At 49.4% G+C, this 19860-nt stretch overlaps 1 protein-coding gene across 1 annotated transcript; it reads left to right on the top strand.

The window, feature by feature from the left end:
- Positions 1-13161: 13161 nt before the first annotated feature.
- FBL (fibrillarin) lies at positions 13162-18225 on the top strand. Its single transcript, XM_073570543.1, has 9 exons — positions 13162-13318; positions 13699-13887; positions 13980-14093; positions 14172-14266; positions 14405-14575; positions 16163-16295; positions 16405-16517; positions 17479-17624; positions 17712-18225. The coding sequence occupies exons 1-9, from the start codon at positions 13309-13311 to the stop codon at positions 17734-17736; spliced, it is 996 nt and encodes a 331-aa protein (XP_073426644.1). The 5' UTR covers positions 13162-13308; the 3' UTR covers positions 17737-18225.
- The last annotated feature ends 1635 nt before the right edge of the window (positions 18226-19860 follow it).

Here is a 19860-nt window from a genome sequence, read left to right as displayed (position 1 = left end):
GTGATAAACGGGGGGTTTATATACATTTCATTCTACTTTGATCACTGTGAAAGTGATCAAAATGAATGAATGGAAATTGGAGCCGGCGGGCGCACTGCGCATGCGCCCGCCATTTTCCAATATGGCGGCGCCCATGGTCTGGGACCGAGGGACACCGGGAGCCATAACGGCACTCGGTGAGTACCGGGAGGTGGGAGGGGGGCAATCGGAAGCCGGGGGGGAGCGGAGGGAAGGCGGGGGGGAGATGATGACAGCGGCGGCACATCGCCGCTGTCATTCAGTGGCGGGGGGCAGATCGCCCCCGTTAACGGGTGGGGGGGTTGGATCGCTGTCACCAGCCATGTCCGATGCTACAGCAGCGTCGGACATGGCTGGATTGTAATATTTCATCAATTTTCAGTGATGAAATATTACTATCGCTCTGATTGGCTGTTAACAGTGAAACAGCCAATCAGAGCGATCGTAGTCACGTGGGGGCAAAGCCACGCCCCCTATGCTGAAGAACAAAGCCCCCTGTATCTGCGGGTCGGGTGACCTAGGTCACCCGACCCGCAGGGGGGCTTTAAAGTCATGACGCCACATAGGCGTCACTGGTCAGATTTGCACCAGTTTTCATGACGCCTACGTGGCGTCATTGGTCGTGAAGGGGTTAAAGTGTAGTCCACACACTTTATAAAATTTAGTGTTTCTTATACCTGTTAGCAGCTGTTCAGGAATAAGCACACTAAGCCCCCCCCCCCTTTGTACTTTTCTGCCTATATCAGTCTACCAAGATGAAGGAGGCAGGGAGTAAGGCACGTGGGCATGGAGTTTTAGCAGGGAGAGGACGTGGGGATTCTGTTCCCGCTGCGGGCACCAGTGACTCAGCATCCTCCAGTTTTACCAGGCAACAGTCCTTTATGCGCAGCTTTGTAGGACCTCGCTGTACCCCACTGCTGCGGGACGAACAAATTGAAGCCGTTGTCAGATGGATGGCAGCTAACGCATCGACTTCAATGACTTCCACATCCTCTCAGGGCCAGAGCACTGAAGAGCAACCATCTGTCTCTTCACCACCTGCCAAATTGCCCAGGCAGTCAGAGAGCCCTGGACAGGAGCCATCTCTACTTCTGTTCTCTGAATCTCTTGGCTTGGAAACGGGGCCAGCCAAGCAGCATTCTAGAATGTGAAGAAGAGGGAGTATGCAGTGATGCGCAACTGCTTTGTCCCTCTGAATCTGAAGAGGCGAGTTGGCCAGTGCCTATGGTCAGCACACCTCAGTACGCATCAGATGATGAGACTCAGGTGCCACTTTCCGGTGCGTACTGTGCTGGAGAGACTACCCAGGAGAAGCAGGTGTTTGAAGAGGGGAGTGTAGATGATGAGGTTCTTGACCCATCATGGCGTGAGGAACAGGAAGGTTGGGGGAGCAGCTCTGAGGAAGAGATTCCCAGAATGGCCAAAACAGGAGGGAGGGGACAGACTTGATTGCCTGTAGCCTCCACTTCGGTACCAGTTAGGAGCATTCCTCTTCAGAAACAGGCGCTCCCAGGACTTGGAGTGCGTGGTCCTTTTTTGACACAGTTGCAGATGACATTTGCTTTGTCAAATGCAAGCTGTGTAGTCAAAAGAGGGAAAAGTGTCAGCAACCTCAATACCTCAAATATGTGGAAACCTGTGCGGACCAAGCACGTGGTGGAGTTACAAAGACACACTGAAGACGTAGGCCATCCTACAGCGCCACCTACCTCCTCTTCAGCTCGTGTTGTAGCCTCTTCCTCCAGCTCACACACAGCTGGTTCGGCTTCCTCACAGGATCGCCATGGGAGAACCTCTGCCACTGTTGGCCAGAGACCCAGTGACATTCCACCCACAGCACCACGTTCCCTGTCATCCTCACACTCCCAGGCCACTCTACAGCCATCGGTAGCACAGGCATGGGAGAAAAGGTGGCCATACTCGGCAAACCATCCCCGAGCACAGGCTCTGAATGCTGGCATTGCAAAACTACTGGCCCTTGAAATGCTCTCATTCAGGCTGGTGGAGACTGACACCTTCCGTAACTTCATGGCATTGGTAGTCCCACAATAAACCGTGCCCAGCCGCTTTTTTTTCAGCAGGCAAGCCGTCCCTGCCCTGCAAAAGCGTGTGGAGGGAAAAATTGAACATGCGCTACTAAACGCCGTCAGTAGCAAGGTCCACCTGACCCCCTGATGCGTGGACCAGTAACCATGGACAGGGACGATACCTTTCCCTCACTGCCCATTGGGTCAATGTTGTGGAGCCGGGTACAGATCTTGAGAGTGGCGCTGTACGTGTTCTGCCAACTCCAAGGATTGCAGGAATCCAGTCAGTACACATTGACTCCTCATACTCCAGGTCCTCTGAATCAGCGCTGCAGGAGCTGTCACGGTCTACCTCCACATGGACCCGTGAATGCTTACCCGATATGAGCACAGCCATGGCCAAACGTCAACAGGCCGTACTCAAATTAGTTTCTTTGGGGAATCGAAGCCACACAGCGCAGGAGCTCTGGAATGCCATCAAGCAGGAGAGCGACGTGTGGTTTGTGCAAGCGAATCTCCAGCCAGGCTTGGTAGTGTGTGACAATGGCCGAAATCTGGTGGCAGCTCTGGGCCTAGGCAACCTCACTCACATCCCAGGTCTGGCACATGTGCTCAACTTGGTCTTGCAGAGCTTTCTGAGAGACTATCCAGATCTTGATGCACTGCTGCACAAGGTCCGCATAGAGTGCGCTCAATTGAGGCGTTCCAGCATGGCAAGATCGCGCAATGCAGCTCTGCTGCACCGATTCTGCCTTCCGGAACATCGCATCATAGGTGACCTACCCACCAGGTGGAATTCAACGTTACATATGTTGGAGCGGTTGTGTGAGCAGCAGGCAGCAGTAATGGAGAACCAGCTGCATCAGGCGCAAACAAGTCGCACTGTGCGCCGGTCACACTTCAGCACCACTGAGTGGGCCTCCATGAAGGACATCTGCCATGGTTTGCGTGCCTTTGACTAGTCAGCATTACTGTCCCCCTTATCTGCCTGCTTCAAAAAACACAGCAAGCACTAAGGGAGGAGGTTTTGGAAGAGGTGGAGGATGAGGAGTCTCAAATGCCATCTGCTTCTGGACAGTCTGCGCAACTTGGTTCCTCACAAAGGCCTAGGCAGGGGACACTTTGTGAGGAGTCAATGGAGGAGGAAGACCTCTCTCCAGAGGAGGGAGGTACACAATGCCCTAGTAGTCAGTATGTACAGCGAGGGTGGGGTGATGCAGAGCAGGCAGAGATGACTCCTCAAGCAGGGGACAGCGTTTCTTGGGCAGTTGGGAGTCTGCAGCACATGGTTGATTTCATGCTGCAGTGCCTGAGAAACGACCACCGCATCGCCCACATTCTCAACACAGCTGATTATTGGGTGTACACTCCTAGATCCTCGCTACCGGGACAACTTACAAAGCCTCATAACACTGTTGAACCGGGAGCATAAAATGCGGGAGTACCAAGACACACTGGTGCATTCCATCATGTTCTCCATTCCACCCGAGAGCAGTGCTGCTAGTGCTTTACAAAGCAGCTCTGTGCATTGAGGCAGTGGAGGAAGCTCTGCACAAAGAGGGAGCAGAGGCAGCGCCTCAGCACAAGGCAAGACCAGTATGGCCCAAATGTGGCAAAGTTTTGTGTGCCCGCCTCAAATGTCTACACCATCACAGACGGCTCCAGTCAGCAGGAGGCAACGTTTCCGTGAGATGGTGACAGACTACATGTCTTGCCTTCTCAGTGTACTCCAAGATGGCTCTTCCCCCTTCAAATTTTGGGTCTCTAAGCTGGATACATGGCCAGAGCTTAGCCAGTATGCATTGGAGGTGCTGGCTTGCCCTGCTGCCAGTGTATTATCGGAACGCGTCTTTAGTGCCGCAGGTGGTGTACTAACAGACCGTCGCACGCGACTATCCTCCGATAATGTTGACCGGCTTATTTTTCTGAAAATGAACAAGGCCTGGATCTCGCCGGAATTTGCCAGCCCTCTTCCAGAATAAATAATTGGTTGGCAACAGTATCCAGGTCTCCTGTTGTGTTCATGTTTCTACCACCTGAACTGTAATCCCTGGGCTCCAACACCGCCATTTGTTGCTCAGAAGTGCCATCTGCACAGAGAAAAACACATGCTCCAGTGTTAGTGGGGTTCAATAACGCCAGCTGCTCCCCTGCTGTGTGTCCGGCAATATCTCCTGCTCCCTTCACATTCATCCCAACATCATATTAAACTTGCTCCAATTCGCCCTTAGCCTACTCCATGAATGACCCTGGGCTCCAACACCGCCAGTTGTTGCTCAGAAGTGCCGTCTGCACAGAGAAAAACACTAGCTCCTGTGTTAGTGGGGTTCAGTAATGCCAGCTGCTCCCCTGCTGTGTGTCCGGCAAAGTCTCCTGCCTCCACACTCAAACTATATCAGATATTAAACTTGCTCCAAATAGGCCTCAGCCTACACCATGATTGATCCTGGGCTCCAACACCGCCAGTTGTTGCTCAGAAGTGCCGTCTGCACAGAAAAAAACACTAGCTCCTGTGTTAGTGGGGTTCAGTAACGCCAGCTGCTCCCCTGCTGTGTGTCCAGCAATATGTCCTGCTCCCTCCACATTCACCCTGCATCAGATATTAAACTTGCTCCAATTAGGCCTCAGCCTACTCCTTGATTGACCCTGGGCTCCAACACCGCCAGTTGTTGCTCAGAAGTGCCATCTGCACAGAAAAAAACACTAGCTCCTGTGTTAGTGGGGTTCAGTAACGCCAGCTGCTCCCCTGCTGTGTGTACGGCAATATCTCCTGCTCCCTCCACATCCAAACTACATCAGATCTTAAACTTGCTCCAAGTAGGTCTCAGCCTACACCATGATTGATCCTGGGCTCCAACACCGCCAGTTGTTGCTCAGAAGTGCCGTCTGCACAGAGAAAAACACTAGCTCCTGTATTAGTGAGGTTCAGAAACAGACTGTAGCCAGAGGCCTAATTGGAGCAAGTTTAAAATCAGTTGTAGTCTACAACAGATATTAATCTTGATCCAATTAGGCCTCTGGCTCCACTATGTAGTATTAACCCTGGGCTCCAACACTGCCAGTTGCTGCTCAGAATAGCCGTCTGCACAGTCAACATATGCTCCAATGTTATTGGGGTTCAGTAATGTCAGCTGATCCCCAGCTGTGTGACCGGCAATTTCTCCTGCTCTGTCCACACTCACAACTACAGATTTTAAACCTGCTCCAATTAGGCCTGTCTCCACTCAGTTTGTAGTATTTAGCCTGGGTTCCAGCACCGCCAGCTGGTTCCTGACAGTGTCTTTGGCAGGGGTACTCCCTCCTTCCCAGCCTGGTTCCAGCATGCCAGCTGTTTCCGGGAAGTGTCAACGTCACTTTGCCACCAATACGTTGTCCTGTTGTGTTGCAGTCGGGTTAGCCAACTCTATGGTGCCTGCAGTTTAGGTGCTTCCTATGTGGGCTGCGGGATCTGGCAATAAATGCTGGTTCCGTAGTGCCAATAGGACAAGCACCCCCTGTAGGACTGTGGGTTTCGGTAACAGCGGCCGGCTCGCGGCCTTGCAACTTGGTTTTTTACGGGTACCTTCTGCTACCCATCCGGGTTCCAGTACCGTCAGCTGGTTCTCGGCAGTGCCTTTGGCTTAGGTGCCTTCTTCTCGGTATCTGAGTTCCAGCAACGTCTGCTGGTCCTTGGTAGTGCTTTCTGGCACAGGTACCTCCTGCTTAGTAACCGTGTTCCAGTACCATCAGCTGGTCCTCGGTAGTGCCATTGGCTCTCTTTCCTTCTGCTGCCCCTCCGGGTTCCAGCACCATCAGCTGGTCCTCGGTAGTTCCATTGGCTCTTGTAGCTTCTGCTACCCATCCGGGTTCCAGCACCGTCAGCTGGTTCTCGTCAGTGTCTTTGGCACGGGTACTCCCTGCTGCCCAGCCTGGTTCCAGCACGCCTGCTGTTTCCGGGTAGTGTCAACGTCACTTTGCCACCAATACGTTGTCCTGTCGTGTTGCGGTCGGGTTAGCCGAGTCTATGGTGCTTGCAGTTTATGGGCTTCCTATGTGGGCTGCGGGATCTGGCAACAAAGGCTGGTTCCGTAGTGCCAATAGGACAAGCACCCCCTGTAGGACTGTGGGTTTCGGTAACTGCGGCCGGCTCGCGGCCTTGCAACTTGGTTTTTCATGGGTACCTTCTGCTACCCATCCGGGTTCCAGTACCGTCAGCTGGTTCTCGGCAGTGCCTTTGGCTTAGGTGCCTCCTTCTCGGTATCCGAGTTCCAGCAAAGTCTGCTGGTCCTTGGTAGTGCTTTCTAGCACAGGTACCTCCTGCTTAGTAACCAGGTTCCAGCACCGTCAGCTGGTCCTCTGTAGTGCCATTGACTCTTGTTCCTTCTGCTGCCCCTCCGGGTTCCAGCACCGACAGCTGGTTCTCGGCAGTTCCTCAGCCTTCTTGTACCTTCTGCTACATTTCCAAGTTCAAGCTTTTGGAAATGGTTTTTGGTTATCACTCTGGATCTCCCTGACGACGACCCTGAAGACCACCCCGAAGACGGCGACCACGAAAACGATGACCCTGAAGACGACCCGGAAGACCACCCCAACGAAGACCAAAAAGATGACCCTGAAGATGACCAAGAGGACAAAGAACATGAAGACAACCACCAAGATACAGAACAACAAGAGACAGAAGACCAAGAAGCAGAAGAACAAAAAGCAGAAGACTAAAAATCAGAGCAAAAGATATTATATAAATTATAAGCAGAAGAAGACTAAGCAGTGTATGGGGGTGAGTCAGTTCCTCCTCGTGCTGCCCCTGGAAAATGCCTGCTGCTGCAGGCCAAACTGAACGCGGACAAATCCTGTTGTAAATCTTTTGTGACAGGCAAAACGGAAGGTGTAATCTTCAAACTTTTATAGATAACAACTACAGGAATGCCTGTCACAAATAAGAATATGATGAAGAAGAATAGGAAGAAGATGAAGAAGTAGAATATGAAGAAGAATAATAGTTGAATAAGAAGAATATGAAGAATGTAAAAAAAAAAATAATAGGAAGAAGGTGAAGAAGAAGATGAATAAGGTGAAGAAGTTGATGAAAAAGATGCTGCTGCTGCTGAGGATCATGAAGGAGAAAGTGTGGGAGAAGTAAAAAAGAAGGTGAAGAGCATGGAAGTAGTGAAACATACATATCTGACAAAATATAAAAAAGGTTAGTCAATATCTTTGTAACTCCGAATGTTTTTAAAATAAAAAATGTATTCCTGCTATTCCATTTGATTGGGCTAAACCTCTATGCCTTTAATGTCTCCTCCACCTCCCCAAATACATTCTACATTATTATTAGTTGTTTTTCTTTATGTAGAATTAACCTACAAGGAAAGAAAGGGTTTATTTTAATTCCGATATTTCTGTCCCATTGACTTGCATTGGTTTCCGGTATCGGAATCAGCGATATCCGATACTTTTTGGGTATCGGTCCGATCCGATCCGATATTTCACTATATCGGATGGTATCGCTCAACACTACTTAGGAGACGGTGGTGTAAGGATGAAAACCAGCTGCCTTGTCCTCTCTCATCGTTGCCGCTTCTCCGGACTCACTGGTTGGTTTTCTGACATCAGGATCCAGTGGGAGCTGTTATATGATCGCTGCCGTCATCACTCTTTATCCAGGAACGGTTTCTACCATGTTGATGAAGGGAAGGCTGCAGACGTGGCACGATCCGGGGTGCAGTTTTCTCCCTTACACCATCCTAGACATCAGTACGGTATATCAAATTTTGTCCATATCATGCAAAGACTGGCACTTCATATCATCAGATCAACAAACCAAATCGGACATATTAAAATAGCCGAAGAAGAGATCCAGGAAATAATTCTAAAATCACTTATTATACAAAATATTAAAATCATATATAGAAAAATAATAAAAAACAGAATGCCCAAAAGGGGGAATTACACACCATCCCAAATATAAAAGATGAAAATATTACTGTGCTGCCTGAATAAGGCTGTAACTTTCTTTCTGCAGAGTTAAATAAAATTGTTCTGTCTTCTTCGGCTAGTTTAATATAAGTCCGATTTGATTTGTTGACCGGCCTAGACACGTTGGCTTTTCTAGTAACAGCCGGGTGTCGAGCAGCAGCTTAGTCACCTTTTTTCATTTTGACGTCATATGCACACTTACATGAGCGGAGCGTGCATTGATGTGTGGGGGAGGGGAATAACTAAAAGTACAGAAAGCTTTACAAGGCAAGACAGGGGATTGGACCCAAAATGCATCGTAGTCGAATATAGAGCTGTGAGTGGGGCTGGGGTGGTCCTACACTACGGCCGTCGTCTGACATTTTCCCAAGGATAGGGATACTCTAAGCAGCGTGGCCTGGAGAATAAGAACTGATGGATCCAACATCAGATCACTGCAGGGCTGATAGAGGCATTTTATCAATAACCTAGTAACAACAACAACAAAAAACTAGACTATGTGCACATGTTAAGGATTTGTTGCGTTTCCGCAACGTTTTTTTCCACACAGAAATGCTATAGATTATTAAAGTAATGTTAATCAATGGCATTCCTGAATTGTTGTGCATATACTGCGGAAAATTCTGCATCCATTGGCTTCCACTGAGTCAGTCACAGCCGCAGAAAAAAACGCAGGTGTAACAAGGTTTGCGGATGTGCTGGCAAAAACGCTGCATGAAAGGAAATGTCAGGAAGAGTGTGTGGGCGGAGAATATGTGCATGTCTGCATTATCTGTGCGCCGGTACGGTCTGTCACAGCGCTGCGGGATCATGCTGGCAGACGTCCACGAGATCCCGCAGCTGACTGTAACCCGCAGGCGTGGGCCGATGAGACTACTGCTCCCATCAGGCTATGTCTGCTGTCACTAATAACGGCGACAGCAGGTGTTGCTGATGGGAGAGTAGTATCATCTGCCGGCGCCTGTGCTCACAGTTAAAAAAAAAAAAAAAGTACAATTACATACATATTCACATAAAAATAAAAACCCATTATGTCTCACACCAAATTCCCGACGCCCTCGTCTCCTAGAAATAATGTAAAATAATAAATCAACATATACTCTCTGTCCGCCGTAGTCTAGGTATACTGTCCTCATACACGTTAGCAGGGTGTGCAATGAGACGTAGCTAAACCCCCTGTCTTCTTTAAGAAAAGAGGCTGTAAAATTGTAACCTTTTATTGATTGCAGATGTGACAGGAAAGGGTGAAACTATAGGATGCAATAACAGGAGCATTTCAGAATATATAACTGCACAGAGCATGAAACACAAATAGTCTGCAATACACAGGAAACACGAGGTAATATACAAACTGATGATTACCTACTTAGTACAACAAACGTATTGATAAACACAGGATTAGAACACCTAGATAGTGCTTACCAACTATGCTTAGAGCAGGCTGTTTAAGGAGCATGAAGAACACGAATGGTGTAGTTTCTCCTAAGACACATGGAGGAATAATGGCTGCTGTTCCCCTCACAGTGTCATAAACAAGACCATGATGCAACAGGAACAATCCCATAATGCCCTAGGAACTTCCCACAAGACATTGCAAATTAAACTAGACTCTATGCATTAAACGGCCAGCAGGTGGTGCTGTTACCTTACAATATGAAATATATGAAGGATTAATACGCACAAAAATACAATGTCTGTAATAACGGAGAAATAAAAAAAAATGACGACTTTCTAGACAGCAATTATATGTCTGCTTTAGCTTGGCTGGTTGTCAAAAATGTGGGGGAGAGGGAGAACCCACACACCATTTTTTAAAATTAATATAAAAAAATGGTGTGGGACCACTCTATTTTTGATAACCAGCCATGATAAAGCTGACAGGTGAGAGTTACAGCCCATAGCTGTGGGTTTGCCTGTGCTGGTTGTCAAAAATAGAGGGACTGCACATTAGGGTGACCAGATCTCATATGGGGGGAAAAAAATGTCAGAATCTTGTTCGTCTGGACCCCACAAAACGATTCCCCTTTCCAGATATTGAGATAGCCAAAATTTGAGCTCGATCAAACGACGTTAACCCGTGCCGCTCGTCGCTACCAAATTGAGGTATTTTAAGATTTAGGTATTTTGCATAGTCTGTTAGACTATAAAGAATGTGACAACAACATTGCAGAAATAGCCCCGACCAAATTTTCGAACCATTTGTGGTATTTGAATGCAGAGTTGGTGGGATTATCGTTTTTTGATCCCACCATTACAGACAATGAAAAGTTGTTAATGGCTAATAAATTGCTCAGTAGCACAGATGAACCTTCACAGCACGCTAACCTACATGAGTTGATAATTTTACATAGTTATCTAATCTATTCTAGAGCTTTTGTTAAAGTAGTTTTTGAAACGTCAGAATATAATGCTCGGCATTTGCTTACAACTTGCAGGACATATTGCTTTTGTTCTTCATCTTTTGTCAGAAGGTCGTTAAAGTCGGTTACTTCCTACCTCTTTAATTTTTCTTTCCTAACTTTTGGATTTACAACCCTAGCGTGCTCTGATGGTTCATCTGTGCTACTGAGCAATTTATTAGCCATTAACAACTTTTCATTGTCTGTAATGGTGGGATCAAAAAACGATAATCCCACAAACTCTGCATTCAAATACCACAAATGGTTCGAAAATTTGGTCAGGGCTATTTCTGCAATGTTGTTGTCACATTCTTTATAGTCTAACAGACTATGCAAAATACCTAAATCTGGATTTTTTTCAAACTTTGAGTGACGAGCGGCACGGGTTAACGTCGTTTGATCGAGCTCAAATTTTGGCTATCTTAATATCTGGAAAGGGGAATCGTTTTGTGGGGTCCAGACGGACAAAATTCCGACATCGATTTTTTGCGGTCACCCTACTGCACATAATTCTTTTAATTGATGAATACTCCCATCATTGGCGTCTGCTCTCGGTGTAATCGATAGGTGTACGCTCACGAGAGTAGTACTTTCATCTGCCGAAGCCTGTGACCAGCGGTAACCTTTTTACCACTCGCCACAGCTGCTGGCTCACATGTTGTCATCTGTGTGACAGTGTGGGAACCGAAGATCAGAGAGGCCTGTGTTTTTTGTGCTATGAAGAGGAGGATGAATGAAATGGAGATCAACATCCGACACTGCGGAGACACCATCACGTGTTTCTCAACGCAGTGATTCTAGAGCAATGCCCCCATCCCTTATGGGAAATATGTAAAACATGCAAAACAGAAGCCGCGGAGACACCATCACGTGTTTCTCAACGCAAGCAATGACCAGCCAGGTCTTTGCCCGGGAAGGAACAACCACGGGAAGGGCAGTCTCCAATGAAGGAAACCACCTATGCCAAAAATGTTTTTTGTGCTGTCACGCAGATGACAGCATGGGAACAGACGTTCGGGGTGACTTCCTGAAGTCCATGTTCGGGGTCCACGCACGGACACTAGGTGTTTGGTACGGACCCTGAACTATACGGTGCGGGTTCGCCCATCACCATCTACAGGTCTCGTAAAAAATGTTAACACTTAAAAAAAAACAAGATAACAACAAAATAAGCAAATACCATGCAGTAAATAAATAAATAGCAATAGTGCATGGAAATACTATAGGGTGCTTAGTTAACATAATTTTGATAAAACGTATAAGCTACCCCACTGCAACTCAGTGACCCTACTCAAGACCGTGCTAATCTCTGGTAAATAAAAGTTACCATATGCCAAATGTACATGTGAATAAGGACTGAGACTCGGCTAATAGACACCCAGCCATTGGGAACTATATGACTGTAATGCCCAGCTCAAGAAAAAGGGAGGCCGCACCTTTATTTGCACAGAATGCAAAAATCAAAAAGAACCTATTCATGTTTGGTATCTGCGTGCTCGCACTGACCTGGGGAATCATATTATCAGGTCAGTCTTACCATATAGTGAACATAAATAAAATAATATATACAAAAAACAGTTGTGGAATTGCAATTTATTTTTTTTTTTTTGCGATTTACCGCACTAGGATTTTTTTTCCCCGTTTTCCAGTACACAATATGGTAAAATCGTTGGAGCCATTCAAAAGTACAACTCGTCCTGCAAAAAAGAAGTCCTCATACAGCTGTATGGATGGAAAAACTAAGAAGGTTATGGCTCTGGGAAGAAGGGGAGGAAAAAACGGAGACTCGCAAGGTGGTGAAGGGGTTAATATGAAGAAAAGTATGTGATCCCCCCTCCACATCCACTTTCAGGGGGTTTTCTGACCTCTTATTTTACACCCATACACATTAACAGTAGTCATTCATCTACAGATATAACGGCTTCCGCTGAGGCGTCGGTGGGAATTTTTGCCCCTTTATACAGAAGCTCATTTGTGGGGTCAGGCACTGATGTTGGGGGTCCAGACTCACAATCTCCATTACAGGATGGGGCTGGGGTCCGAGCTCTGTGCGGCCGCTCATGTTCTTCCCTCTATGACTGTAGGGACCTAGTGCACTGGGTGCAGTTATCGGGGGCAGATAAGGGTCTCCCCCAAACTGTTCCCACAAAGCTGAAGATTTCCCATCACTTGAGCTGAGAGTCCCCCTAGCATTATCCCCTTCCACCATCTGTACAGGGGGCACAATGCAGTCATGGGGTAACGTCCTCCTGGAATCACTATACACAGACTCGTCTCCTCCAGAGTCCAGTGATGGCAGCTTTACCCCACTCCATCCGATGCTCGGCATTGTGCTTGGTGATGTACGGCCGCATGCAGCTGCTCGGCCACAAAGCTCCTGGTGGAGGCGTAATGTTTATACTGGAGGTCTGGGCGCTGCAGTTATGGGGTCCGCAGAGCGCTGGAGAGTGGAGACTCTTCTCGCCCCTTAGAAATTTACTGGACATGGCAATATGTTGATCCTGAAGAGACCCCCACAGGAGACGACACTACCTGGCAGATTATAATTACAGAAAGTCAGGTAGCTCCTCATGGCAACCAATAAGATGGCTGCTCTTAAAGGGCTCTCTAGAAAATGCAGCCAGACTCTGAACTGCTACAAGAACTACAACGCCCATCACGCTGGTCGACGAATATAGTGAGGACAAAAATCGCAGTGTGACAAGAAAGTAAGATCGTTTGAACATGGAAAGAACTTTTTAACAATCGCAAAGTGAGACCCGCCCATAACAAACATGGTGGCAGCGCACTTCCTGTAGCCGCAGTAGCGTACTGCGCATGCGTCAATACTCCTTTTCCTGTTTACGCGGAGGCTGCTGGGAGGTTCTGAGTGCGGCGGACACGTGTTGCGCAGACATCGAGCAGCGGACATGAGGCCAGGTGAGCGGCCGGGACCGGGGAGGGAGAGGGGGGCCTGGGGTGAGTGTGGCGGCCGGAGCTGTGTCCTGCGGCTCCGTGTTAGGCACGGACCGGATGATTCCATGCAGGAGCCGCCATCACCTCGGTTAGAATGGACCCAGTGCTGGAGACGTCTCCTTCCTGCAGGATCGGGCACTTCTCCATCGGATCTGATCCCTCTGCCCGATCCACATCATTATCTGCTGGGAGTTACTCTCCTCAGCCACAGGCAGGAGGCTGAGAATCCCAGCAGGACGCCATGTGTGTGGGAGGGAAGGTCTTAATCCATTATTGTGCTATGGTCAGAGGATCTGCCTGGTGTCGGACCACCACCAATTCCCTTTAATACCTTTCTCTGGCAGGATTCAGTCCCCGAGGAGGCGGCAGAGGATTTGGTGACCGGGGTCGAGGTGGCGGTAGAGGAGGATTTGGAGACCGCGGTGGCAGAGGCGGATTTGGTGGTAGAGGAGGAGGAGGATTTGGTGACCGCGGCGGGAGAGGAGGCTTCGGAGGTCGGGGGAGAGGCGGCTTTGGTGACCGCGGAGGGAGAGGTAAGTGCATAGTCCAGGTAGTGGTGCCAGAGCTGCAGACACTCGACATCGTGAGGATTGATTTATATATACTTATTTTATTGCTTTTGCAGGTGGATTTAGATCTCCAGGGAGGGGTGGTCCTCGAGGAGGCAGAGGAGGACGCGGAGGGAGAGGGGGATTCGGAGCAGGAAAGAAAGTTGTTGTGGAGCCCCATAGACACGAAGGTGAGGACGGGGTCTTACTCTCGGGAGGGGTCAGTTCGGGAGGATTTGTGCTTAGCCTCAGCCTGTTTCCTTCTCCAGGAGTCTTCATCTGCAGAGGGAAGGAGGACGCCCTGGTGACCAAGAACTTGGTGCCCGGAGAGTCTGTGTATGGAGAGAAGAGGATCTCTGTGGAGGTTTGTAGTCTGGGGAAAAACAGTAAGTGCCCCCTAGTGGCCACCGCAGGCAGTCAGGACCTCGTGCTGCCCCTGAGGGGGTGGTATTTCCTGCTGATGTTCACCGGACAATGACGAAATATCTTCTCATTTCTTCAGGACGGAGAATTAAAAACTGAGTACAGAGCCTGGAACCCCTTCAGATCAAAGCTCGCAGCAGCCATCCTGGGTGGTGTCGACCAAATTCACATAAAACCTGGATCCAAAGTCCTGTATCTCGGAGCCGCCTCCGGAACAACAGTGTCCCACGTGTCTGATTTAGTTGGCCCAGTAAGTGAAAGCTTTATATGGGGAGGTGCGGAAGCGTCTGCGAGGGGATTGCCGAGGAAGGTGGGGATGGCGGGGGGGATGGAGGCGAGGGGGGGGGGGGGACGGCGGAGGCGAGGGAGCGTCTGCGGGGGGGGGGGACGGCGGAGGCGAGGGAGCGTCTGCGGGGGGGGGGACGGCGGAGGCGGGGGGGGGGACGGCGGAGGCGAGGGAGCGTCTGCGGGGGGGGGACGGCGGAGGCGAGGGAGCGTCTGCGGGGGGGGACGGCGGAGGCGAGGGAGCGTCTGCTGGGGGGGGACGGCGGAGGCGAGGGAGCGTCTGCGGGGGGGGAGACGGCGGAGGCGAGGGAGCGTCTGCGGGGGGGACGGCGGAGGCGAGGGAGCGTCTGCGGGGGGGGGGAATGGGGACGGCGGAGGCGAGGGAGCGTCTGCGGGGGGGGGGGAATGGGGACGGCGGAGGCGAGGGAGCGTCTGCGGGGGGGGGGAATGGGGACGGCGGAGGCGAGGGAGCGTCTGCGGGGGGGAGGAATGGGGACGGCGGAGGCGAGGGAGCGTCTGCGGGGGGGGGAATGGGGACGGCGGAGGCGAGGGAGCGTCTGCGGGGGGGGGAATGGGGACGGCGGAGGCGAGGGAGCGTCTGCGGGGAAGATGCGGAGGCGAGGGGGGATGGCAGAGGCGAGGGGAGCGTGCGAGGGGGGATGGCAGAGGCGAGGGGAGCGTCTGCGGGGGGATGGCAGAGGCGAGGGGAGCGTCTGCGGGGGGTGGAGATGGCGGAGGCAAGGCAACGTCTGCGTGAGGCGGGTAGCGGAGACTTAAAGGGACAAGGTGTCGCCACGTCATATTAAACATCTCATTTCCTCATTTAGTTGGCCCAGTAAGTGAAAGCTTTATATGGGGAGGTGCGGAAGCGTCTGCGAGGGGATTGCCAAGGAAGGTGGGGATGGAGGCGAGGGGGGGACGGCGGAGGCGAGGGAGCGTCTGCGGGGGGGGGAATGGGGACGGCGGAGGCGAGGGAGCGTCTGCGGGGGGGGGGAATGGGGACGGCGGAGGCTAGGGAGCGTCTGCGGGGAAGATGCGGAGGCGAGGGGGGATGGCAGAGGCGAGGGGAGCGTCTGCGGGGGGATGGCAGAGGCGAGGGGAGCGTCTGCGGGGGAATGGCAGAGGCGAGGGGAGCGTCTGCGGGGGAATGGCAGAGGCGAGGGGAGCGTCTGCGGGGGAATGGCAGAGGCGAGGGGAGCGTCTGCGGGGGAATGGCAGAGGCGAGGGGAGCGTCTGCGGGGGAATGGCAGAGGCGAGGGGAGCGTCTGCGGGGTGTGGAGATGGCGGAGGCAAGGGGAGCGTCTGCGGGGGGGATGGCAGAGGCGAGGGGAGCGTCTGCGGGGTGTGGAGATGGCGGAGGCAAGGGGAGCGTCTGCGGGGGGGATGGCAGAGGCGAGGGGAGCGTCTGCGGGGGGGATGGCAGAGGCGAGGGGAGCGTCTGCGGGGGGTGGAGATGGCGGAGGCAAGGCAACATCTGCGTGAGGCGGGTAGCGGAGACTTAAAGGGACAAGGTGTCGCCACGTCATATTAAACATCTCATTTCCTCTGGCAGGAAGGTTTGGTCTACGCTGTAGAATTCTCACACAGATCCGGACGAGATCTCATTAATGTCGCTAAGAAACGTACAAACATCATCCCAGTGATTGAGGACGCCAGACACCCACACAAGTACCGCATGCTGCTCGGTAATGAGGTCACAAATACACGCAGTTTGGGGGAGAGTGCGCAACGGTTTTTGTCATAAGGCATATATTACTGCATAATTGAGACTAATAACGTATTCTCAACTTCCAGGAATGGTCGACGTAATTTTCGCTGATGTAGCTCAACCCGATCAGACAAGAATTGTTGCACTCAATGCCCACAACTTCCTGAAGAACGGCGGCCATTTTGTAATCTCTATAAAGGTTCGTACAGAAAATATACTCTAACGCCTGTGAATATAAGTACTATAAGACTGCTCCCTATGTCCAGGAATATAGCTACTATAATACTGCCCCTATGTACAAGAATATAACTACTATAATACTGCCTCTATGTACAAGAATATAACTACTATAATACTGCCCCTATGTACAAGAATATAACTACTATAATACTGCCTCTATGTACAAGAATATAACTACTATAATACTGCCCCTATGTACAAGAATATAGCTACTATAATATTGCCCCTATGTACAAGAATATAACTACTATAATATTGCCCCTATGTACAAGAATATAGCTATTATAATATTGCCTCTATGTACAAGAATATAACTACTATAATACTGCCTCTATGTACAAGAATATAACTACTATAATACTGCCCCTATGTACAAGAATATAACTACTATAATACTGCCCCTATGTACAAGAATATAACTACTATAATACTGCCTCTATGTACAAGAATATAACTACTATAATACTGCCCCTATGTACAAGAATATAGCTACTATAATATTGCCCCTATGTACAAGAATATAACTACTATAATACTGCCTCTATGTACAAGAATATAACTACTATAATACTGCCTCTATGTACAAGAATATAGCTACTATAATATTGCCTCTATGTACAAGAATATAACTACTATAATACTGCCTCTATGTACAAGAATATAACTACTATAATACTGCCCCTATGTACAAGAATATAGCTACTATAATATTGCCCCTATGTACAAGAATATAACTACTATAATACTGCCTCTATGTACAAGAATATAACTACTATAATACTGCTCCTATGTACAAGAATATAGCTATTATAATATTGCCCCTATGTACAAGAATATAACTACTATAATACTGCCCCCCTGTGTATGTGGGGTATGATGTATGTAATAGTGATGATTCTTACTGGGGTTTTTCTTTATAGGCAAATTGCATTGACTCCACGGCGGCACCTGAGGCCGTGTTTGCTTCAGAAGTAAAGAAGATGCAGCAAGAAAACATGAAACCCCAGGAGCAATTGACGCTTGAGCCATATGAGAGGGACCACGCAGTGGTGGTTGGAGTATACAGGTGCGGGGTTTGCCACCTTTTTTTGGGTGAGGGGTGTAGTAATCGGCCTTTTCTCCTGACCTCATACTGTAATTTTTCTCTCTTTAGGCCTCCACCAAAACAGAAGAAATGATTTTCCTACTTTAAAATTTTTACTTCTTTAAGACTTAGATTTTTATATATCAAGAATCCCACCGTACTGCATCGTCCCCCTGCTTCTACCCATGAACATTGTGCAGGGGCTGCCTGGACTTCGCCTCTGTCTTCTCCCAAAGATGGACTGGTTTGCCAGGATCGGGGCTTACAGTGATGCCTATTTAACAGGGCATTGACAAGGGTGGTGTGAATACGCTATGGTGCGTGACTTTGTGAAGACTGGCACAGGGGGGCGCTGCTGTTCTCGATGGGCTCTGCTGTCATTATTGGGGGGTTTCGACGCAAGTTTGTCAATTCCTTATTAAATTGTCCTTGGTTGAGCCTTTACCCTGCAGTGAAATAATTTACATCTTTCGAAGGGCTGCACTCCTTATCTGTACTCTGATTTTTGTTGTCCTCTTTATTGTGTTTTTTTTTGTATTGGATATATGTATTTTGGAGAAACAATATAAAGGTTTTATCTTTACCCCTGTGCCTCTGTATTTGGGGATGGACACTATTTATATAGTCTCCAATCGTGCTATTGGAGGTCTGACACGTACAGTTATGTTCAGAATAATTTAACTTCATTACTTTTTTTTTGGGCAAAAAGTCATAAAATCTGAGGAAAAAAAATCAGAGATGAGCAAGTACTAAGATACTCGGGTGCTCGAATCAAGCAATGGGCTGATATTAATAGCCTAGAAAGGGGCTATGGATACTGCGCCCCCCCAGCTAAAAACATCAGCTCTCAGCCGCCCCAGAAAAGATGCACCAATTCTGGCACTTAGCCGCAGCTATCTGCATAGCCTTTGCTGTTCCTGCAGTGATTTTACAGTGCAGATGTACCAGCTTTTCTTCTCTCTATGCAATATAAATACATATGTGTCACTGACATCTATATACGGTATATATGAATTCTATGTGTATATATCCTATTCTAACCTGTCAGTGTGATTTTACTGTACGCTCACACCAATTGCTGGCTTTTCTTGTAATATATATGTGTTTTCACGTTTGAAAGCGATGTGTAAATGACAGAGAATTACTGTATGTTAAAGCCCATGTTAAAATCGCAATGCACTCGGATGTAAATCGGATGCTAGGTGTGAAAATCTCATTGTACTCGCATGACACACGTCCATTTTTTCGGTCCTGATATTGGAATGCTTTTTTTTCCTCCGTGCAGCACCATTTTGTTTGTGGCTGCACTGTGATATATGCATGCTATAAAAACCGGAGGCACAATGTGGTCAGAGGCGCAGCAAGTAGAAAAGATCGTGGGAGCAGCATGGACCGGAGGGGCATGCAGTGACTTCATCCATTGGTATATATCAGGGCTGCTCACGGTGAAGGGCTAGGCATTTTGTGCAGAGGCAAAAATATGAGGGGGTGAGACATGGAATATGATGTCTCCCTCTCTCATATTCCATGCCCCTCCCCATATTCCATGTCTCCCACCTCATATTCCATCCCTCTCCCCCACCTCATACTTCATCCGTCTCCCCCATCATGTACCATTTTCCACTGCAGCCCTGGTACTCATGAAAGGCTGCTACATTCTGTAACTGAAATGTGATGTTATCCACGTGGCCCCTGCTATCACCACACCTGTCGTTGCAATCCTACGGTCCACGCCGCTCCGAATACTCCTCGCTCTTGGTCCACGCCGCTGCCGGTACTCGCTTCAGGTCAACGCCACTCTGGATGCCCCCCACTCCTCTGGTCCACATGGCTCCTTGTACTCTCAGCTACTCTGGTCGACGCTGATCTGGTTCACGCTGCTCCTCTGTATCACGCCGTTCCTGGTATTCGCCGCTCCTCCTGTCCACACTGCTCCCGATACCGCTTCTCCAGTTCTCGCCCCTCCTGTCCACACTGCTCCCGATACCGCTTCTCCAGTCCACGTCGCTCCCGGTACTTGCCACTCCTCCAGTCTACGTCGCTCCCGGCACTCCACGCTTTTCCGTTTCACGCCGCTCCCAATACACACCATTCCTCCGTTTCATGCCACTCGCGGTTCTCTCTATTCGCTGCTTGTCCTGTCCGCCGCTCTCGATACTCGCCGATCCTCCGTATCATGCTGCTCCCGCTTCTCCAGTTCTCGCCGCTCCGATTAACG

The sequence above is a fragment of the Dendrobates tinctorius genome, unplaced genomic scaffold (genome assembly GCF_039654945.1).
Source record: "Dendrobates tinctorius isolate UK_male_01 unplaced genomic scaffold, ASM3965494v1 ptg000028l, whole genome shotgun sequence".
In the NCBI taxonomy this organism is placed as follows: Eukaryota; Metazoa; Chordata; class Amphibia; order Anura; family Dendrobatidae; genus Dendrobates; species Dendrobates tinctorius.
The sequence above is the reverse complement of the archived record's forward strand: the minus strand, read 5'-3'. Positions and strand labels throughout refer to the sequence as shown.

Bases quoted from the DNA above. Each gene is read 5' to 3' on its own strand.
- FBL (XM_073570543.1), top strand. The intron at 13,888-13,979 runs GTAAGTGCATAG...TTGCTTTTGCAG, and splicing joins TGGTGACCGCGGAGGGAGAG to GTGGATTTAGATCTCCAGGG. The intron at 14,576-16,162 runs GTAAGTGAAAGC...TTCCTCTGGCAG, and splicing joins TGTCTGATTTAGTTGGCCCA to GAAGGTTTGGTCTACGCTGT.